The sequence below is a fragment of the Lacerta agilis genome, chromosome 2, assembly GCF_009819535.1.
Source record: "Lacerta agilis isolate rLacAgi1 chromosome 2, rLacAgi1.pri, whole genome shotgun sequence".
Lineage (NCBI taxonomy): Eukaryota > Metazoa > Chordata > Lepidosauria > Squamata > Lacertidae > Lacerta > Lacerta agilis.
Window position 1 is genome coordinate 31,236,765 of NC_046313.1, and position 23,630 is coordinate 31,260,394.

Genomic DNA, 23,630 nt, shown 5'->3' on the forward strand with positions numbered 1-23,630 from the left:
TCACATTAGCTGTAGGCAATAATGCAACAGGCAATCCAAGGGCAAACAGTGAACAAGTGAAAACCAATTTTGTGATTTGGTTGTGAATTTACACCCCCACTGTGGGCCAGCTAAGACTTCTAACTCTTCTGTTACCAGGAAGGGACAGCAGAAGAGGGGAGCCTGGCAGACAAAACCCAGCAGCTTGGGGAACCACATTGTGAGTGGCAGGGGCAAAACTAGGCTTTATTTCACCTGGGTCAAAAACCCAGCTTGATACCCCCCCCCCACAAACTTTTGCACGCACACATACACAGGCTGGGAGCCTCAATGGTGCTCCTCTGGAGGCTTCACCTGAAGCAAAAAAAACCCACCAGTAGCTAAGGCTCTTGGGTGAGGTTACAGGGAAACAGGCAGAGGCCCTTCTTGGTATTCATTCCCACCTTGTGGAATGCCCTCCTGTCAGATGTCAAGAAAATAAACAACTACTTGAGTTTTAGAAGACATCTGAAGGCAGCCCTGTTTAGGGAAGTTTTGAATGGTAGCTGTTTTTAATTTATTTTGTTGGGAGCCGCCCAGAGGTGGCTGGGGCAACCCAATCTGATGGACAGCATTTAAATAACAAATTGTTGTTGTTGTTATTTCTGGGCACAGAGCTTTAGGGAGTCCACGACTGAGATAGAAGAACTGCAAGGACAAGTGAAAGCTTTGCAGCCCTACATCTAGGAGGCACTGCAAAAAGTATTCCTCTCTGCCGCCACGACTACCCTAACAGCGCTGTTCGCAGCTCCACCACCCCAACTGCAACAACCTCGCGGCGCTGCTGCCTCAACCACTTATATAGTTTCCCGCCGAGTCGACTTGGCTCTCTGAATCAGCGTCGTTTAATTTTGAGTCCCAGCAGAGTGCCTGTCTCTCGAGCACAGCCGGGCGCCTCAAACCCGGACCCTTTCCAGCTCCCTCAGCCTTCGGAAGACGATATGCGAAGAAGCAGCAGCAGGAACTGGATTTTAAAGGGCTTGCAAAACAAAATAAAAAATTCTTTCCAGTAGCACCTTAGAGACCAACTAAGTTTGTTTGTAAGGGTTTGCAGTTAGGTTTCAAATAAAAACAATTTAAAAGAAAATCCTACAGGCAGCTTGGAGGACAGCCCCCCGAGGCGGGGAACAAGGCATCGCTAATTTGGGAGAGTAGGAACCTAGAATTACGAATCAACTGCACAGGCAGCTGGACCAGCGGATTCCTTTCCGCGCCAGCTTTTGCATTGCTCCCGGAATGGACGTGAGAGATAGCGGTGGAGAAAGAGCTCAGATTTCTCTCTGATGTTTCTAGCGTCAGCTCTCTCTTCAGTCCTGAGGAGCGGGGGGTGGGGGAGAGAGAAAGAGAAAGCTTTATAAAGGAAGTTCTCTCTGAAGTGCTGTTGTAAACGGAGAGGCGAGCTCCTCTATAATTTTCCTATCTCTAGGGGTGGAAAAGAGGCGGCGAACCCCCCCCCCACAAACCCCGGGGTCCTCCTCCCGTACGCGTGCGCGCTTGGTGCGCGCGAGAGGCATGGCCATTGGCTGGGCTGACCCCGTGCTGTGCAGTGGAGCCGAGGAAGCGGCCGCTCGAGGCCGGGAAAGGAGCGAGGGCAGAAGCGGATAGCGGGAGTTTGTTCCTCGGCTGGGCGGCATGGAGGAGCTGGACGTGGAGCCTGCGGTCACTGTGCGTGTTCCTCCCTCCCTCGCTCTTGGTGTTTGTGGGTCCCGTGGAGGGAAATGGAATCCGGGGAAGGAGGTGGGGCTCCAGGTGTCAGAACGGAAGGCTCTGATTTGGGGTGTTTTTTCTCTCGCAGGAAACGATCATGAGCTAGGAACTTGGAATTGTAGAGTTGGAAGGGATCCCGAGGGTCATCTAGTCCGCCCCCTTGTAATGCAGGAGTCTTTTGCCGAGCGTGGGGCTCGAACCCATGACCCTGAGATTGTTCTACCGACTGAGCTGTCTCCATTCACCTTTGTGTTGGAATAGGCAGGTTTAATAAGTTTCCTCCTCCACCACCACCACCACCACCACCAACCTCCTCTGCAAAGTGAGCAGAGACAATAACGTTGTAACAGGGCCAGTCAAAACTTGGTTTTATTTTTTATTTTTTCTTGCAAGGAGCTTAAGGCAACATGCTGTGCCCCCCCCCCCCATTTTAGTTTCACAGTTATAACAGCGCTGTGAGGTAGACCTGGCTGAGGGATAGGAGTGTTGCTCAGTGAGCTTCATGGGTTGTGTGTGAAGGGTGTTTATTGACATCCTTAGCCTGACCCCAACCACTACACTGCAGAGGATTGCTACTTACACCCCACATCTCCATCCACTTGTTGCCAAAGAAGCATATAACAGATCAAAAGCATGAACAAACAAAATCCTAACTAGCGGCCCTGTTCCTCAAGGCTTGGCCACTGACCAGACTGTGCCTCCTTAAACTGTGCAGTCTGAGGGCAGCTGGCAACTGGATCCAGTTTGCTTTTTCTGGCAGGGTGGTGGGAAGCCAGCTCCCCACCTGCACTCCTTTGGCCAGTGGATGGGATCAGTCCGGTGTACTTGGGAGGCAGGGAGTGACAGTGGCAGAGTAGTTAGAGCAGTGGTAAGTTTTTTCTTTGAGCATGCTTTCGGAATAAAAATTTGCTCACACCACACCAATTTTTTTATTGGTGGTACAATGGGTTCCCTTCTTCCAAAAACTCCCTTTATTCATTCTTCAGTTCCAACACCCAATTAAAAACAATTCTGCGGGACAGCCAGCAAACCTCCGAGTGCAGGAAATGTTTTGATTCCATGTCTTTGCAGAGTCAGCAAATAACTGTGTTTTTAGTGGTTCTGCTTTGATGAAATTCACAATGTGCACAGCCTGATCTACAACCAAGTTCAAATCAGCTACAAGGGTCTTGGTGATTAATGTGTAAAATAACCTCAGTGATTTGATACTGCATCTGGATTTTTCTGTTTGATGAGTGCTACTGTCCTGATACCCCAGTCCAAACGTGGGCTCGTGGGAGTGGTTTGGTGCAGGCATTATTATAAGAAAGAGTTAAGTTTACAGCAAGTCACCCAGCCAGGCCTTTCTGCCATTACAGAAGCAGGATGGACACTGCAGCAGTGAGAGCTTGCCATGACTTCTCTGCATTCAGGCAAACGTTTATACAACCCTTATCCCCAAAGCAGCATACTCCGTTTGCCCCAAACCTCCCATCAAAGCTTGCTAGTGAGGCCATACGTGGCAGCTATCCAAGGCTTCTCCCCTCTCTGGGCCTAAAGCCCAGCATCTCAAGGACTACAGATAAGCACAGCATCAAAGCAAGTCAATTAACATATATCAAAGCAAGGAAACATAAACATATATGAGCTCATTCTTGCAACAACTCCCCATTATTTCGGCTGGTTATCTTGACTACCAAGATGGCACTTGCAGGCCTTCCAGAACATTTCACTTTGGTTCAACACAACTACCAAGCCTCTCATATTCCCTGCCATACATGGTGCTCCATCTGAAAAAAATTCCAATACAAGAATCCTGTGAAATCTTATTTTCTCCTGCCACACTAGTGTGGCGCACTACACCCTTTGAGAACCACTGGGTTCCTCAAGCTCAGGGGTCGGAGCCCAGAGCCCAGCAGGAGCGACAGCTCCCATCATCCCTGACCATTGGCCATGTTAGCTGGGACTGATATCACATGGCAAGGCAAGCAAGCATGTCCAAGATCATAGTAGGCAGTTGGGTTTGGTGTTGATTGAAGATGTAAGGGTATGTGTGTGTTTTAATGGATATAACTTGTGAGATGTTCTTCAGAAGAGGGTTACTCTCTTCATTCCAGCTTTTGCTGCTGTCAGTGTATGTAATTTAAGTTGCACAGGTTTTGTTTTTTTTTTAAAGTACTTCGTAACAGATGTGTTTTGATTTCAGCATTGTTACCATATTTGCCTGTCTAATTCCCTTCCTCCCTCCCTTCTGTTTCAAACAGTTGATTCCAGAAGTAAATTCTGACAAGAAACAGTTATGTTTCGAGTGGGGACCTGGGGAGATGCTGGTGTGTGAAACATTGTTTGGATCAACAGGTTGGTAACCTCTGTTACTAATGTGGATGTTTTTGATGAATTAATAGTAGTGAATAGGCCCACACAAGGTGATATAATGCCTTTGTGCAGGAATGGAATGGCGTAGGGGTTGAATGTGGCCCTCTCGGCCTATTTGTCTGGCCCTTGGAACCATCCCCAAGCGTTTCTGCGTGGCAGGAATGCATCCCTGAAAAGCTCAGTTAACGATTTCTCTTGCTTGCCTGGGTGGAGACTAGAGAGGGATGTCTTGAGCGTTGTAGACACTAGCAGACAGTACAAAGGTGAGGTTGTCATTTGTTGCTGCAGCTACTTTTAGCTTTGGCCCCGCACATCACTGGTATGTGGGTGGGCCTTGGAAGATCACCCAGAAGGAAATGTGGCCCTCTGACTGAAAAAGGTTCCCCACCCCTGCCTTAATTCTTGCAGAGTGTTGATGTGGAACTGCATGTGGTGGGCAGGAGCATCCCAAGACAGAAAAAGTTGGTTAGAATTAGCTAGGGAAGAGATATTAATTAGAATAAAGGTGAAAGAGAGAATAGGAGGACACAGAAATAGAGACTTATAGTTTTAGACATTGCTGCTATCAATCTTACAGGGAATACTGGTTAAAAATCATTGTCTGATTATTGTTTAATTTTTCAGTAATTATTTTTTATAACTACTTTGGCATTCAACTACAATCTTTTTTGATACCCCAAAGTAGACTTGCTAACTGGTCTCCTGATGCCCACTGATGTGCATCAAAGATCTTTGGGCACTGATAGCAAAGAATTGGAAATCTCAAATAATACCAGAAAAGGGGGATTGGCAGTTAAAATTGTTAACATATTATAATTTGGCACTAAAATACGAGGAAATAAAAGGAATAAGTGAATCAGAAAGAGAGAGAAATTGGAAATTACTTAAGGATTATTTCAAATTATATGTGGAAAAAGCCGACCTCTTGGCAGGTTGTTAAAGACCCAAACTATCGAGACAAAAAGGAATATTTTTAGATAAATGGTTATGCTGACAGACGAAGGAATGTTATAAAAGCAGTGATGGGTATGCTGAGAAGTAACGGGTGGGGAGGGAGGGAATACAGAGAGGGGAGGGAAGGGATGTGGGGAGGGGAGGGAAGGGAAGAAGAGATAATTGGCACGTATATTATACTTTGTGTTGGCTATGTAAATTATTTTCATTATGATTCTCTTATGTTTAATTTGTAATGACTGAAATGAAATAAAGAATTATTTTTTTTTTAAAAAAAAGATCTTTGGGCACTGAACTTTCAGCACATGCTGTATTAATGAATTTCAGACTCAAAATGCCTGGGTAAATGTATGCAACACTTAACATGGCTTTATTTAGTTCAAGGCCTAGGGAACCTTTTTCAGTCCATGGACCACATTCCCCATGGGTAAGCTGCCAGGGATGGCATCCCTGTGGCAAACAGAGCCCGAGGCACAGGTGTCTGTGGTTAGAGGCAAAATTGGGCAGAGGAGATGTCACCTGGACTGAGAGAGGTGGCCTGGGGAGAGTCTACAGGGCCAGATAGAAAAGCCTGGAGATCCACATTTGGCCTCTGGGCCTGAGATTCCCCTCCCTGGTCTATATGCTTTAAGATAGGAATGGCAAACCTGTCAGTACCTAGGTGGTAGCCCATGTTGGAATCTCATGAACGTGGTTCTGAACTCTTTGTTAGATCACTGGGACAAATTGTAATGAATTAAACAGCAGCCTTGTTCAGATATTTGCAACAGCAGTTTTCAGACTGTGCTTCTAGGGAACCTGTGAGATTATCAGAAATGGCAGACAAACTTCACTAAATGACGTTTTGTCTGAGGCAGTGGCATGGCCCAATATTCCTGGTTTAACACCTCACATGAAATATGAGTTCACCCTCAAAAACATCCTACACAAAGCTTCAAGTGTGTAAGATTTCCCCCCCAGCATATAAATAATGGCAAGAAAGATCCCAAGAATGGGGTAAGTTTAAAAACGAAACGAAGCACTAGTACAAGAGTGTGTGTTAAGAGCATTCACGTCCTTGCCTATACAGAACTTGCATGGAACAGAGGGAATGTAGAACTACTTTGGAGTGCATATGCTCCCAGATAACCTCAGCGTTTTTTGTCATGTCCCACTATGTCGTGGGGCTGATGCACACATTACAGTATTCCCATGGTGAACTAACGGCGTTTGGCTGTATTAAAACTTCTATGTGATTTGTTTCAGAGGGTAAAGAGAAAACGCCTGGCTGCCCCTATGTCTACGTTGTTCGCAAAGATCTAGATATATACTCTCAGACTTTGAGGAAGCTTTTCAATGAATCACATGGGATCTTTGTTGGCCTTCAGAAGGACGAGAAGGAAAAGCTTGGGAAGTCAAGGACTGCCCAGTAAGTGATCTAAAAATCTTCACATTCTGAGATCATCCAGGTAGGGCCAGGGTGCTATAGTAATTCATTCTTTGATTTGCAGCAAAATCCTATGAGTGTGCATTGCATTGCAGCCTCGGCATATTGATTTTATTTAATCTGAATGTTTCTTCTGTAGCCACTGCTATTTTAATGAATGTTCATTCACTTGCTGTCTACCAGAGGGATGAAACACCCAAAATACAGGTAATGCTGAGGGATACCAGTGTGGCAACAGAGAGTACATTTAGTTCATATTGCTTGCCAAGCTCATGCATGGTGCCTGGAAAGGGTCTGTCCGTAATTATTTTCTTTTTAACTCATTCTAATGAGACTCTTCTACTTTTGTCAGGTTGGTTCGAGTGAGCAAAAACTACCGCTCAGTCATAAGAGCCAGCATGGAAGATTCTCATCAGTTAGCTAGTAAGTTGTCCTACAGTGTTAATGTGAAATGTGGTTGACTTGAGTCCACAATATATGTATTTTTTTTTGTTTTTGTTTCGGCAAGCTGATCCAAACGTATGAATTTATTGTGTATACTTGTTTTTAAATTCTTTTGATTTTATTTTAAACAGTTTTATTATGTTTTACTTGTTTTTGAGATTTGTTGATTACATTTTGAGAAACGTTTTACTCTATTTTCTGTAAACTGCTTAGAAATTTTTACGGTCTACATGTAGATTTTGTAATCTATGCTCTTCATTCAGTGAGCTACACTACTAAGTGGTCTATACAATATAATTTGTGAGATGACAACAATAAGAAAGTGTTCTGAATGGCACATGAAATTGAGCTGGTCTTACAAGAAGTCCGTTTGGAAATCTTTTGAATCCCAGGCTCCACTGGGACCCAGAAGGTTCAGGTGATGGGGCTTTTGAATGTACGGTAGCTGATAAAAATGCTAATTAACTAAGTGCACTGAAGAACGTACAGTGGTACCTCGGTTTAAGAACAGTCCGGTTTAAGAACGATTTGGTTTACAAACTCCGCAAAACTGGAAATAGTGTGCCACTTTGAGAATTTTACCTCTGTCTAAGAACAGAATCCGAATGGTGGAAGGGCACCGGCGGCGGGAGGCCTCATTAGGGAAAGTGCAGCTCGGTTTAAGAACTGTTTTGGTTTAAGAATGGACTTCCGGAACGGATTAAGTTCGTAAACCGAGGTACCACTGTACTGGTCTCTCCATACAGTATAGTAGATCTGGAGTGTAAATGTTTCTTTGGCTCAGAGATCTAAGAAAATAATAAGAATAATTTATTATTTGTACCCTGCCCATCTGGCTGGGTCTCCCTGACTTGTATATTTTTCTTTTGTTAGTTTCAACACAGGACCCAGCAATCCACATGCATCACAGCACTGAGGTAACCTAAAAATTTTTTTTTTTTGGGGGGGGGGTAACATTTGAGAATAACTTTTTTGCTAGCATCCGCCACAGAGCTTTGCAGCATTGCTAATTTCTATACAATTAGTTTTTTTGGATTCTGTTGGAATCCAAACTGCTCTTGTTGCTTAATTGTCTTGGAAATACAGGCCTACCTTGGAGCATAGCTGTCAACTTTTTTCCTTTTTTAAAGGGAAATTCCCTTATTCCGAATAGGATTCCTCGCAAGTAAAGGGAAAAGTTGACAGCTATGCCTTGGAGGTGTTGCAGGTTCAGTTCCAGACCACTGCAATAAAGCACTGACAGAAATTTTCCAGAAAGAACAACTGCTGTGATAACTTATTGTTAACACTAGCACTGTCAGCAATTGCAACCTGTCATTAACTCAGTTCTAAGCTGTATTCTTATTTATTAAATTTCTGTATCTCCTTTCAACTGAAGGTCACAGAGTGGTTTGCAATATATTTAAAGTATTGCAATATATTCTGTAAAGTGGAGTTCATCTAGTTGTGCACAGCATATTACTTACTGTAGTTTGATCTTTGTATTAAAAAAAAATTAAAAAGTAGATACCGTATTTTTCGCTCCATAAGACACACTTTTTCCCTCCTAAAAAGTAAGGGGAAATATCTGTGCGTCTTATGGAGCGAATGGTGGCCCCTGGAGCTGAATTGCCTAGGGGCCAAAAGAGGATCATGCTTTTTATTTTACAAAGATAAAAAAAACCATGGCTTTTCCCTTTGCAAAAAAGCTGCAAAACTTTTAGCTGATCCTAAAAAAACCAGGGCTTTTCCCTTTGCAAAAAAAGCTGCAAAACTTTTACCTGATCCTCAAAAAAAACAGGGCATTTAGAGGAGGAAAACCAGAAAAAATTTTTTTCTTGTTTTCTCCTCTAAAAACGAGGCGCGCCCTTTGGTCCGGTGCGCCTTATGGAGTGAAAAATACGGTATTTAGTGCCTGAGGAAGCAGCCAGATGCTAATATACCATGGCAAAATCTTTCTGAAGTGATATCCTATGCTACCACAAATGCTTGCTGTTCTTGGTGGCCAGCCACACAAGTTTGTTCTCACCACTGAGACTGCCTCTTTCTTAAGAGGCGTAGGGTCTTGTGTAACACAATGCTGAGTTTCAAAGGTACTCAAGACACCAGAAGAGCAAGCACAAACCTCTGGATGAACCACTTCCCCACCTCCAGGAAAAAGAGGGAGGGATGCTTCAGATTCATGCCTACAAGGTGAACTTGAAGAATTGGTATAGTACGCGCTCAATCATTTGTGCCAACCAGCACCCTGGCTGCTGCATTCAGCACTGGTTGCAGCGTCCAAACTCTCTTCAAGGGCAGTCCCACATAGAGTGCATTGCAGCAGCCTAGCCTTGAGGTTACCATAACGTGGATCCCTGAAACCAAGCTGCCTCTGCTCAAGCAAAGCTGTAGCTAACATATTCATGTGAAGTTGACTCCAAGCTCAACACGTTCGGAGTGTCATCTTTAAATTGGTGTCTGTTTTCCTCAGGTGTCCACTTTGTCTGCGATGGAGTTGATCTGGAATCTTTGTGAAATCATATTCATCGAAGCAGCACCAGGTGAAAATTGGACTAAAATGAAGTCAAAATGGCATGTTTTTTGTGTTGGAAGTGTCTGCAGATCGCTTTTTTAAAAAAATAAGAGATACAGTGGTACCTTGGTTTTTGAACGTAATTCCTTCAAGAAGACCGTTTGAGTTCCGAAACATTCAAAAACCGAAAATGCAGTACAGAAGCCTCAAAATTTAAAATTCAAAACAGAAAACTCAATACGGACGCCGCGTTTCATGTGTGACTTCCGAGGCGCCTTCGAAAACCGAAGCACTTCCGGGTTTTCGGCTTTCGAAAACGGAAACGTTCATCAATGGGAGATGTTTGAAGACCGAGGTACCACTGTACAAGGGAATGTCCTCAAAGTTATCTCCTTCACTGCCTCCTTATGTGCCCAGAGATGCCACAGAGTGAAGGAGAAGCCTTGTCTTCAGAGCAGTGGCTGGTGTTTCAAGGATTGGCGCTCTTCAGGCAAGAAGGGGGACAGCCTAGAAGGGATAGACTGGATGGAGGCTCTTCTAAGGCCTCGTCCAACTCCAGCCTTGTCTCCAGAGCCTTCTGTAGTGCTGCAGCCATTGGCCCACCTTGCTTTGTGTGTGTTTGCTCTGGATGGTCAGAACAGTGCCAGCGTATGCCATGGACCCACGTATTGGGGGTGGAGGGACGAATTTGAGGTGACTTCCCATGACGTGTATGCCCAGCGAGTTAATTCACACGTGAGCTCATTACGGTAAACCTGGATAACCACCTGTGTAGGAAATTGGTTTTTGTTCCAAGTTTCCCACAGAGCACCAGTGAGCAAGTAAGAGTGACATTCTCCAGTAACATTAGCTAAGGCAGAGCAGACAGCATTTATTCTCATCTGCGGGCTAGCATAGTAGATTAAAGGAGAAGAGAGTAAAAGCATGTGAGTTTATGCACCCTTTTCAGAAGCATAGCCCCTTAAGCTCAAATAGTTTTGTGCACGCTCGAAAAACATAAGAATTGGGGGGGCTAATATTTCTTTTCTGACAAAGCAGAGAGGTTACAGAAACGAATACGTTTTTTGCAGCTGGTTCTCTCTTGCGCCACCTCCTTGACTGGGTTCGTCTTCATGTGTGTGATGTGGACAACATGCTTTGCGATGTTCTGAGGAGCGGAAGCCCCGCAAAACACGAAAACTTCTGGAATGCGGTGAGTGGGGAATTTTCTTCGCCAGAAAGCATTTGCTTCACTTTTTTTTTCTTGGAAAGAAACCTAGTTGGAACCAAAAAATAAAGGGCTACTAGGAACGATTTCCATGAAACGTGCGAGATCTTTTTAGTTTAAATCAAACAGAATCATCATGAGGAAGACATGTTAAGCACCTGTAAATGTAAGTTGGAGGTGCTATCTACCAATAATATTTTTTTGAGCTGATCTTTCAAGACCTTTCCCCAGCAAGATATGCACATGGGATTTGAGTGCAAGGCAGTAGTTTGTAGCTCTGTGATTGCGATAGATCACTCTGGGTGCAGAGTGAAGCTGGAGGTATTGATGCTGATGTTCTATCTAGCAACAGACGCACGGTCAGCTCTGCATACTGGCTGCGTGTTTTTTGTGGTAGGAAGAGGAATAGTCATTTACATCCGTGCTACTAAACATTAGGAAGAACTTCCTGACAGTGAGAGCTGTTCGGCAGTGGAATTTGCTACCAAGGAGTGTGGTGGAGTCTCCTTCTTTGGAGGTCTTTAAGCGGAGGCTTGACAGCCATCTGTCAGGAATGCTTTGATGGTGTTTCCTGCTTGGCAGGGGGTTGGACTGGATGGCCCTTGTGGTCTCTTCCAACTCTATGATTCTATGATTCTACTTCATGGCTTGGTAGATTGGACTAGTCTCTTCCTTAGGATGCTTATTTTTCATAAGCTGCTGTATGTGCCACTGCAGCTGCATGCATATTGATTTAGTATGTTAGTATTAACATGTTGGTGCTTTCTTGGGTTCAACTCAGTAAAACCTTGTTGCAAAAACCTTGCTTTTTACTTTTGCAGTTAACTATCTTGGTGCTGCAAGGTCGGATGGACGATGCTCGGCAACTGCTCTCTAAGGAAGCAAACACCAATCCCACTTCAGTGAGCATGTGCAAAATTTTGGACGAGTTGATGAAGAAGATGCCTGTTCTCTGTGTATGTAAAATGTTCTTCTCATGCACAGTGTGGTTTGTTTATCCCGTCACTTGGTGAATTGTCTGAAACCGGTTTGGCGTTCAGATCGTGATACCAGTTTCAGACATTTTGAGATGGCAATACATTGCAGTGGTCGGGGAGCCACGATGTCTTCTCATCTCAAATTGCCTGCAGGTGGCAAAGGCGCTGGCAGGCAGAAGGAGCCTGAGAAGGTTCTGGGTGAGCACCTTCTTGGGCTCCGCCTTCCTGCGCCTTTGAGGAAGCCAACCCCCCCAAGGCGGGGAGGAAGAAGCAGCCGAGATACATTCCAGACATCGTAGTATATCAGCATATTGCGCTATTTAGCTGCTGATATATCACAACGTTGAAAGCCAGATATTGCCCAGCCCTACCTGCCACTCTTTCTCGGAAGAGTGACGTGTGCAAAGCATGCAAACAAAATACAACGCAACAGCTGTATGCTGAAAAAAATAATTGTAACAGATTACCGTAGGTTTGTTCTTGGTGTGAGTTATGTGAAGAAGTGTGCATGCACACGAAAGCTCATACCAAGAACAAACTTAGTTGGTCTCTAAGGTGCTACTGGACAATTTATTTTATTTTATTTTTATATATTTCTACTGCGTCAGACCAATACAGCCTACCTGAATCTGTAAATTATAGTGTAAGAGAGATCTAAAACTAGGAAAATAGGAAATTGTTTGTCTTCTTTACCAGCCTAGCAACACCCAGACCTTGACGGAGATGGAGCTGAAATGGCAGCATTGGCATGAGGCATGCGAACGGTTCCTAAAGGATGGGACATTTGCTTCTAATCCGCACATGGAAACCCTCTGCAAGGTGGGTAAGATTGAAGAATGAAATATTATGGTTGACCCCATTATTGAGTTTTAAGCAGTTTGAGGTATAGGTTCTGCAATTGCATTGAAGACATTTGGAGCTTGAATTATTTGGCTGTATTCTTTTCTGTCATACAATGGTCTTGGGCGAGTCACCAATACGTCAGTATCTTGATTTCACTCATTTGTATGAGTCATAAACCCAACAAATGGGCTAGGACAAAGTGTTTGTGCATGGATGGTATATTTCATTGATTGGGTCCCTGTTCTGGAGCCAGGAGGAATGACAGACTCTCAGAAGTGGTCTATAAAACCATAACAGTTCTTACTAAGGCTGAGCATCCTTACTGAGGATGATTCAACATCATGTATATTCTCGGGTGTAACAATTTGGGGCTGCTCTGCTGAAAGGTTGCTTTGCTAGTACAGCTAACACTCTGCTGCTGCACCCAGAACAGGCTAGCCACCTAATTTCTGAACATCAGAACCACCTGTGACTGAAGGGGGAAAGCTAGGAGAGCCTGCTCATGCCCTTTCTGGCACAACTGTCTTATAGTATAGGTCAGTTGCATCTTTTAACAATCCCCCAGACTGGAAGGAATGCTGAGGTGCCCAAGGAAATACTAGATCCCAGGTTCTTGAGACAAGATGACCTGTGTTTTCCAGCCAGATACATCACTTGCTCTTCCTTAACACACCCAATCTTATACTTCTGTAGCATGTGCCCTAGCAGCCTAGGCTTGTGGGCTATTACCAGATGGTGGATGATGGGAGGGAGCACTGAAGTGGTTTGTTTTTTCTTTGTCAAGATCCTGGTGGGAGATGAGAGCACCATTTTAGAGAAGAAAGACCTCATGACTACTTGGTACCATTTTCTGGTAACCCGGCTGTTGTACTGCCACCCTACCGTGAAGCATGTGGAACTCCATCTCTACGCACAGGTGACTCGGGGGGGGGGAATCACTTTTAGAGTAGAGCCGCTCACAACCTCTGGGCCACCCAAGTGGGAAAGCGGCTGGCAGTCCTGTCCTTTTGCTCCACCCACGGTTTGCCATGCCTTCTAGCTCGTGGTAGTGGGAGGAGGAAGTGTCGGGGCTGCAGGTGAGCAATGCTCGAGTACACTGGGTATATCCCAGACAGAGCCATCTGCCCTTGCTGCCACCGACACTCATGAGAAGCTTAAGTAGCAAATTTTTGAAAACCACCACACTTTGTACCAAATCCTACCTGATCTAAAGAGGGCCTTCATTTCATAATTGTTCTTGCCTTGAGCTGGGAAAGTGAGCACCCTCAGTGTTGAGTAAACCCTACCCCTTTCTGTATTCTGCAGTCGAGCCTGGACCTGTTCCTGGGAGCAGAAAGCAGCGCTGAGCCATTAGACATCATCTTGCTGGCAGCCTTTGAATTAGATATCCACCAAGTAATTAAAGAATGCAGGTGAATATTGCCATTCTTGTCTGAGAGCGTTTGGCCAGAATTCCATCAGCTTCACAGTCCAGTATCCCAAGTATTCTAAGGCCCAGATGAATTCTTGCAGAGTAGGTTACTGCGTCCAGGGCGAAGCTTGAGGCTTCTCGTTGAGGGTTCAAAATCTGCTTCTTGTGCTGCCGTTCGATCCCGTCCTCCCCCCCTCCCCCGCCTTGCCTTTCACCAAGGCAGAGAGGACAGGAGAGCCCACAAATCTGCCTGCCAAAGCTCTGGGCCCAAAATTCCCTTTGGGACTTCTTTAGGGGTGCACAGCGTCCTTATGCGTTCCCTAGGACCCTCTCGACGATCGAGCCTTTCCCGGAGGATAAGGCTCTCGCTCCGTCGCCACTAGCAGCCACCCCGGAAGTCCATACCCTGAGTATTCTAAGCCCCAAATGGATCCTTGCAAACATCGTGGTGGTGGCCTAAACGGGAATGAAAACAAAGAGCTGGCAAAGCTAAGAGCTTAGTGGCAAAAGCATGCACAGAGAAAATGAGATTCTCTTAGGTGCTATAACATTTGTAAAATTGGGCTGGGGGAAACTTGTCAATTTTCAGAGAGTAAAGAAATAGTTTTGTGTGTTAAATTATAATTTTGCCTTCCCTCCCTTTCGCTCCTTGTGTATACAGCATTGCCCTGAGCAACTGGTGGTTTGTTGCCCATCTGACAGACCTGCTGGATCACTGCAATCTCCTCCAGTCACACAACCTTTAGTGAGTTACCCTTCCTTGGTGTTTTTGCGTTTTATCTGTCAGTGGTCAGACAAACCCTGTGAGTGTGGTGTTTGAGAGGTCCCTTGGCGACCCAGCAGTTCAAAGGCAAACCTTTTTATTATCTGTCCGATAATAACTAAGATGATTCTTAAATGTCTTTGCTTTACTTTTAAAAACTGCTTAGTTTTAAGTTTCCTTTTTATGGTAACGTTTGGCATTTATTTAGCATTTTAAAAGTGCTTCATCTAAATTACAATTTTATTAATCGTTTTACGTATCTGGGACTGAGACTGAGAGTACACAAGGTTGCCTAAGACAATTTAATGAACTGGAGACACTTCACTCTACTAGCTCTTAGTGACAAAATGGATCTAAAGTGCTTATTCTTTTGTAACTGTCAGCAGTGCTGTGACATATATGACAGAATATTGCAGGGCAAATCTATCTGCCTTTGTTATACTCCCTAAGGGATGGTTAAGCTCTTAAACTCCCACTAGAATCTTGTTCAAATAAAAATATATATTTTTTTGTAGGGTAGAGGTTGTCGTTAAATAATGTCTAACAACTGCCGTGGTCTTTTCACAACCTATTGCTTTTATCATAGTGCCTAGCAGTTCGTGTTATTAGTCAAGAACGAAGGATTTTGAATGTGGACTATACTGTACTTCTACATACACATTCATCTTGGAAGGTTACAAAAGTCACAGATGCAGATTTTTAATTAATTCGTTTTCCCTTCCTGAAAGCAGTGATGGAGAGAAGTGTTTATTGGTCTTTAGAATGAAATGTAGTCAACTCTCTGTTGCTCCCCTTCCCAATGATGACTGACTTACATCACTTAGCTGAGGAAAGAGAAAATGGCAGAAACCTTTATGATGAACCCTTCGTCACTTTAATTCTGAGTGATTTTGGTGTTCTCTAGGAGGGAGAAAGCCACAACATAAGCTGTTTCTTCATAATGGTTAGGGTTAGCTCAGTGCTTGCCACTAATTAGTGATTATGCTGTCTGTTTCATTCTTGTTTCACTATTTGTAGAATATGAAACGTATTCTCTTAACAGTGCAGAAGTGATGTTGACACAGGAGGAGACTGGGATTTAATAACTTTTGCAATAAAAGGACTAGCCGGAGCAGCCCTAAATTCAGTGGAAGTGATTACATGGAAATGAGGATTTTAAAATAATGTGTTCTTCTTTTAGTTTTGGTTCCAATATGCGTGAATACCTCCTGCTGGAATATGCTTCTGGACTCTTCTCCCATCATAGGTAGCAATCTTGTTTATTTTTTTAAAAAAATATGTTATAGTATTGAGAAGCAGGAGGAGATATTCTATTCTGAAGAAGAAGAATAGTAAGACACTGAAACACAAGCCAGGGTTGGTTATGCTGTATTTGTTTAAGCCAGGCTTCCTCAACCTCAGCCCTCCAGATGTTTTGAGACTACAATTCCCAGCATCCCTGACCACTGGTCCTGCTAGCTAGGGATCATGGGAGTTTTAGGCCAGAAACATCTGGAAGACCGAGGTAGAGGAAACTCTAAACACTTCCTCTCTTCTTACAAATTTAAAATATGTTGTTACCGGTATACTATTTAAGAGAGACAGAAATCTTCCTGGTAGGTCATCACTCTCTTAAAGAACAGAGGCCAGGGTAGTATTTAGAATAGCAAAGATTGCTGCAAAGTAACCGCTAGGCTAAGCTGGCCCTAATATTTAGAATAGCAGTTACCGTCGGAAGGCTTTTAGAGAAGAGTAAAAGCAGATTTAAACCCAAAGCTAACCTAACATGCATTCATGTTAGTTTGAGCACCAAAATGTTTCACTTGCAAATTTTTACTTTCCAGAAGCTTGTAGGGCATGTTGCATCTGCTGAAGCCGAGCATATGGGAGCCTGGCTGCAATTGCCCTTCAGCTTGAGTGATTGATAAGCCAAATTGGTCAAAGACTTGGGAGTCAGGCTTCTAAACATAATATATCTGCTTCAATTAAAGTTAATTGTGGCTAGTAGTGCAATCCGAACCATGTCTACTCAGAAGTGTCCATATCAAATTGAGTGGTGCTTATACCTAGCTAGGTAAATAAGGTTAGGATTGCAGCCTTAAGTCCCACTGAAATAAACACTGCAAAGTAATCTTGACTAATTTAAGTTCCATACATCAACTGTAATTTGTTTTAACTGATATTAACTAATGTTTTTAAATGGTTACAAATGTTTTTTTTTTTTTAATATATTTATAAATGGTTGTAACTAGTCCTTGGTCTTTGTGGTAAAACCCAGGTAAGGTTTCTAATACACAAGAAGATAGTAATTTCTTTGGTGGGACATGGTACATTTAACTATATCTGGATTTTAACTTTATATTTCAAGATTTAAACAGTTTTCATTGACTTCAGATTTCACTGAGTATTTTAAGGAATGTGAGGCTTTCATGTTCACAACTTGCGTAACCCACAAAGGCCAGAATTTTTCAAGTTCAAATTCTCACTCTTTTTTTTTATCAGAAGTATCACTGCGTGGACTAAGGACGATGATCTAGGGGAGGAAGTGCGCATGAAAAGTGTTGAGCATACTTTTTTTCTTTTCAGAGGCTGCTCCCACAGAATTCCACGCCACCATTTTAGTTTTTCATTTTGAAAAGCTCCCACTTCAGTTTGCCCTGTGAGCTTGGTAGGGTCTATGAGGGCAGCTTCTGCAAAAGGAAAAGCTGGAAAGAGTTTGTGCGCAGAATGTACAGAGACGAGCCTTTGGCTCGTGGTCTTGTGTGTCGTGCTGTTGTCATGAAATGGCTTCTAGTAAGTTATTTTGTGAGAACTGCCTTCTGAAAAGAACTATTCAGTCACTCACATTTCTCCTTTGTAGCCTGTGGCAGCTTGCAGTAGACTATTTTGACCATTGCCCAGAATTTGGCAGAGCGTACTTGGAGCACCATATTGAACGGGTCCCTCTGGACACAGAGCATAAGGCCCTCAAAATACTAAGGATCTGTGAGCAGAGGATGATGACCGAGCAAGGTACCTTGCTTCATATTTATTTTTTTGTTTTAATACGTTCATATAAACACCATTTACTGAGTGCATCTCTTTCCCCTCCCAAGTCCGTAGCATCTGTAAGATCATGGCTATGAAAGCCGTCCGGAACAATCGCCTCGGCTCTGCCCTGTCCTGGAGCATCAGAGCAAAGGATGCTGCTTTTGCTACTCTCATATCAGACAGGTAAGTCTTGCTTAAGGGGAGAGCCATTTTGTCCAGCGGCAGTAACAGCAGAGAGATCTAAAGGTTCTTCTTGGGATAACCTGGCTATTGGAGGACCAACGATTTCGTTCAGAATTGGCTTTTGCACCTGCATGTTAGAGGTGGGTTGGGCGGGGTTCCTTACACAAAAGAGGGGTAAGCTGCAGAGCGCATAACAAGGTATTGCAGCATTAATGTGCACATAGCCCTTCAGCACCCATTGTACACAAGAGCAGAGTGGGACGGGGGTGGCGCTATGGTCTAAACCACTGAGCCTCTTGGGCTTGCCGATCAGAAGGTCGGCGGTTCAAATCCCTGCGCCGGGGTGAGCTTCCATTGCTCGTTCCCAGCTCCTGCCAACCTAGCAGTTCGAAAGCACGCCAGTGCAAGTAGATAAATAGGTACTGCTGTGACGGGAAGGTAAACAGCATTTCCATGCACTCTGGTTTCCGTCACGGTGTTCTGTTGCACCAGAAGCAGTTTAGTCAAGCTGGCCACATGACCCAGAAAGCAATCTGTGGACAAATGCTGGCTCCCTTGGCCTGAAAGCAAGATGAGTGCCGCAACCCCATAGTCGCCTTTGACTGAACTTAAGTGTCCAGGGGTCCTTTGCCTTTCTTCTTCTTCTTCTTCTTCTTTTTTTTTACACAAGAGCAACTGGGTGAGGAACTCTGAGCTGCATTTCTGGAGTATTGCTGTTAACCCAGAACAGGATACAGTGTCAATACTGTGTTGCTTCTCCTTTCAATGGAAGACATATGCTCCAGTGTGTAGCTTTGGAGAGAGTGACTGCACACAGAAAGGGTTCTCAGTCTTCCTAGGCTGTGACATACCTGCAAGGCATGAAACCTCCACTTCCAGCCTGTGACCTGCATATGCTAATGTCTAAGCAGCAATCAGCATTCAAATACTACACCCAGGGGGTTAAACTGGCTCTTTTTTAAAAAAATGGGAAGTAGCTTGAGGCTGGAATTCCTCTGAAACTGAAAGAGAGACACAAAGTACTGCACTCTCAGGGCAAATCCAAGTTCCCATTTGCAAGCCCTCACTTTGAGGGGAAATGCTTTGGTTAAGCAAATCGGAAAAGCTTTTAAAGATCATTTGCTGCTCCTGCCTGAGGGGGTTTGGTTGGGTGAAAAGACAAAACTATAGTCATCTCAGTTTTTACCAGGGGTAAGCAACCTAAGGCCCATGGGCCATAAGCGGCCCACGGGGGTCATTTAACCGCCCACGAGCCACCCCCAAACCAAGCTGCCCACTCGGCGAGTCTCCGTGTATTGCGCTAAACCGGCGCGGCGCGGGGACTCGTTTCTGCAGCACTGGAAATCGTGTCTGCGCAGATGCCGGAAATCACAGCAATCGGGCCCACAGAGGGAGGCAATTCCATTGACAACGGCAGGTTTTGAATCTATAGAATACTTGTTTGTAAGAGGGTGGCATGTTGAAATGAAGTAACAATATGTACACATTGATGGTTCGGAGTGATAATAATCTTCCCACCTATTCCACCCCACCCCCCCTAGATTTCTGAAGGAGTACTGTGAAAGAGGCTCTTTTTCAGACTTGGATCTTATCGACAACTTGGGACCATCCATGCTGCTTAGTGATCGGCTGACATTTCTTGGTGAGAGCTACATCTTACGGCCTCTTTTAAAAAGGAACGGCATGGTGTGCTGGGCGATGACTTGAGGAAAGTGGACTGAAATTCATTTTGAAGTGCATGCAATAAGCAGTGCAAATTCCACATCTCGGAACAACCAACCATGAAACCAATTGTTATAGCCTTGCTTAGCTGGAGGACATAACAGTAGTCATATCATGAGTAACTAGACAGACTTTCTAAGACGTTTCCTCTTTACGTCACAAAGGGCATATTTGTTTTTTTTAAAAAAAAACCACAGGAAACAAATGCTACCAGGTGTGGTAACACCAATGTTGCTGGCTTGTAGCTCAGACAACCACAGGAACGGATCCTTCCTCTGTGGGCCCTGCATCAGTGTGATAGTGAATTGAATTGAGGCTTTCTTATTGATAATCCAGTGGAGGCTTCAAGGATTCCAGGGAACTAATAATGAAATGAGACAACGTGGCTGGATCTGGCAATATGTAACTAATGATTTCTTTTTTAAAAAACAACAACAAATAGTTAGAGGGTATGTGACATAATAGCCCAATCATTATCTCAGCCTGAAGGCACTTTGAAACTAGATAAATTAATCTTGCAAATGCCCTGGATACAGAAGTGCAGCCATATAATGCTGAAGTTGGCATCAGGGTGAAATTGAAAACAGAAACAGTCTTTAACCTCTGAGTTTCTGCCTGTGTTTTCATGTTCTTATTTAGCTTCTCTAAAACTTTAAGGTCTTAATAAGATTTTTTTTGCTTACTAAATGAAAGTTGAGATTTTCAGGGCTTTGAAAGCTGGCCAAGTTTGCATCAATAGCTGCAAATACTTTTTTTTAAAGACTCCCTGAAATGTAGTGATTGCTTTCTCTCTTTCTCAGCCTTTGCCATCCTGGTGACTTCCAGATGTTTTGACTGGCAGGGTTGATGGGAGTTGTAGCCCAAACTTTCTGGAGGGCACCAGATGTTGGCAAAGCTTGCTGGGCATTATGGAAACAGTTCAGTAGCAATTGATCATGATTTGTTCCATTTACATGAATAGGGCTTAATTAATTTTAGTAGTTGTTGGTTGCAACTGCCTCCTTTACTGGATTGCCACTAGAAATTTCAGCTTCCCTAATGACAAAAGATGCTAGGTGGCCATAATGCAGGTTAATGGATCAGTCTTAAGAAATGGCTTTGCTAGCCGACGGTGTGGTACCCTGAAAATGTGACAGGACTGAATTAATGTTTGGATACAGGGAAATACCGGGAATTTCATCGGATGTATGGCGAGAAGCGGTTCTGTGCAGCGGCTAAGCTGCTGTTGACATTGATGACAGCTCGTATTGCTCCTTGCTCCTTCTGGATGACCTTACTGACTGATGCACTTCCGCTCCTGGAGCAGAAAGAGGCAAGTGTGATATTTCCGAACAGTAGAAATACCTGCTGGTGGTGGTGATGGTCTAAGGAATGTCCCCACTTTCCTGGGAAAACTAATCACTTTACAGGGAAGCATGTGATCCTGTGCTCCCACCCCAAATAGCTTTCAACAAAAGCGCTGAGAGCTCCAGAGCTGTATGGTTGTGAAGATTCAGACAGTGGCAGCAGATAGGCAGCCAAGTGAACTCTGTGTAATTGCTAAAACTCCGTCTGGTGTTCGCAGGGGAGAAGGCTGTGTGACCTTCCTCTTTGATCATCTGCTTCTTCAAAGAAATAGACTCATTACTGTAAGAGCTGTAGCCTTCCTGCAGATGGGTTCAGTTAACCTTGATACTAAGCTGTAAGTCATGAAGTTTCCCCTGAGGTTCACTCTGCCCATTTCTCAAGGGCTTGTATTTCAGCAAGCTGGTTAACTCTGAATCCTTTTCAGTTGGACAAAAATGGAAATGGTGCTCTACAGAAATCAGTCGGCCTTGGTCTACAGCACCCAACCATCAATTTGCAACACTTTCCCTAAAAGCCACAACCAGGCTGAGGAAACCAAAGGGCGTACACACCGTAGATATTCAGATTTTAAACTCATTAGTCACCGAGGTTACACCTTTCACATTTAGATGTGTGACCTGCCACACAACAGTGGCTTAAAAAGCCACCTCCAGTAAATAAATGCTGGAAGAAATTGCAATTGTATGAAGGTAACTACTGTTTTCCTCCAGGTGATATTCTCTGCTGAACAGACATACGAACTGATGAAATGCTTGGAAGATGTGATGGCAGCAGAATCAAAAAACCAGAAGCTCCAGGTAATCTTGTTTCAGACCATGGCTTCTTATCATAGAGGGAAACTAATCGGTCTCCGATTCATAAGATAACACTAAGCCACGGACCTTGGTTTGTTGCTCCTTGGAGAAGGAATAAAGCAGGAGTCACCTGCATGTTCACAAACTATTAACTATGTTTCACCATGGTGTGAATGCAGCCTCGTCCTTTTCCTTGAGCCCTTGGAGAAGTGCAGAGGGCTCAGAAAAATGACCTGAGTTTTCTCTCACGTGTGACGTAGCTTGAGAAAAGGCGGAAACAGCAGGGGAAACATCTACTGATCCCCGCAGCCCAAGAGTGTTTCATGAAAAGAAAAGTTTGGGTCTCAAGGTAGTAAAATGGAAGAATTCATAGCAAGTTACAGGATGTATGGCTGTTTCTAGCAGGTTGGAACTTAGCCATTTTAGAACAAGAGAAAGAAACCGAGAGGCATTTGGTTCCATGTAATCCTGTTTTCTGTGACTGTATTCATAGCACCTTGAAAGACGCTTCCACATGTTGAATGCAAACTAACTGGAAGCACTTTCTTTCCCAACAGCCATAGAACAAGCTGGCAGAAGAATGCTTAGTAGTGTGTAAATTGCAACTCACATACAAAATATCAGTTTAAATGATTAGCGTATTTCAGGCATGGGGGACCTCTGGCCTATTTCGGACCACCAGGAAACCACACACCTGACATATATGACATGAAGTTTGGGGCAGATAAAGGCAGGGCTTGGCCTCATTAAATGCTGTCCAATTGGTGAACTCCTAAGATTATTTGTGTTTCCAGGAGGATGATGCTGAGACCATGAAGGTGGAAATGCTGAGAATTGGTCTAGCACGAAACCTTGCACGAGCCATTGTCAAAGAAGGCACATTGGAAGAATCATGAGATCACTTTATTGGAGCAGCTCACAAACTTTGCGTCAATTACTTACTGTACATATCATGGCTGTTTTTTCTAGGAATAAATGTCACCTTTTGCACTTTTCTTTTTAAAATTGCCTTTTGTAACATATAACCGTGGAAGAGGAAATTCCTTTCTCCAGCGAATTCAATGGAAATTGAGCTTTCTGCTCTCCTAGACTTCAACAACTTAAGATTACTTAAGGTAAGTAACCTCCTAAGGTGGCCTAATAATGAACGTCTAGATCTAGTCCATTTGACAATCTAAAACCAACCCAAATCTCCATTCATGCAGGATCAAGGAACAAAAATTATTTAAAACTTTTCTTACCCAAGAAGCAGCTTTAATTCTAATTTGCAGGCACAGAAACATTTTTGCACCCTTGCTTTCCCCTCATTCCACTGAATGAAGCTGTGCAGCTCAGCTTTTAAAATAAACCACAAAACTTCCATCCAAGCGCCCATCTCCTAAGTAGCAGCCAACCTGAACTCTGAGCATTATTTAATCACAGAATGCTTCTGCTTTGTTGAAGGATCTGGTTTTATTTTGACTATTGTTCTTAAGAGAAACAATACTATGCAGTTGAGTCCTAGGAGTTAGGAGGGGGGCGGGGAACACCCTACAGTATTAACTGGCAGCAAGGCAGGTGAAGCAGAGTAGAGAAAGCAATTTTATTGAACGTGCAGAAAAAAACAAGTACTTCCAAGACATATTTACAGTCTTTTGCGTGTTTGGTTGGAAGCTGCAACTTCAGCCTATGAACAAGTAACATTCATAAATAACTTCTGAAGCTTCTAACAGTACATTTCCACACAGTGAGACGACGGGATCTTGCTACTGGGCTTGTACAGCATGGGTATGGCAGCACTGCTGACATTGAGAAAGCCATTAGGCAGAAAGCAGTTGTGCTTCCCCCCTCCCTCCCCCCCCGGTTTCCTCCGTCAGAGAGAGAGTGAAACCTGCTCTCTATGCTATGGCAGCTGGGCAGACTTGCTAAGCAAAAACGTGACAGCAGAGAGACTGAAATACGGGAGAGGACCAGATCAAGAGGCAGAAGAAATGCCG

General features: G+C 43.9%; 1 protein-coding gene across 1 annotated transcript; it reads left to right on the forward strand.

Annotated features, from left to right (window-relative positions):
- Window positions 1-1,545: 1,545 nt before the first annotated feature.
- Window positions 1,546-22,644, forward strand: NUP85 (nucleoporin 85). The gene is made up of 19 exons (XM_033139282.1): window positions 1,546-1,683; window positions 3,969-4,062; window positions 6,280-6,442; window positions 6,813-6,883; window positions 7,778-7,821; window positions 9,357-9,426; window positions 10,469-10,590; window positions 11,427-11,561; window positions 12,279-12,401; window positions 13,210-13,341; window positions 13,731-13,837; window positions 14,498-14,581; window positions 15,780-15,845; window positions 17,439-17,590; window positions 17,674-17,791; window positions 19,333-19,433; window positions 20,674-20,825; window positions 21,571-21,657; window positions 22,449-22,644. The coding sequence occupies exons 1-19, from the start codon at window positions 1,651-1,653 to the stop codon at window positions 22,548-22,550; spliced, it is 1,956 nt and encodes a 651-aa protein (XP_032995173.1). The 5' UTR covers window positions 1,546-1,650; the 3' UTR covers window positions 22,551-22,644.
- Window positions 22,645-23,630: the final 986 nt, after the last annotated feature.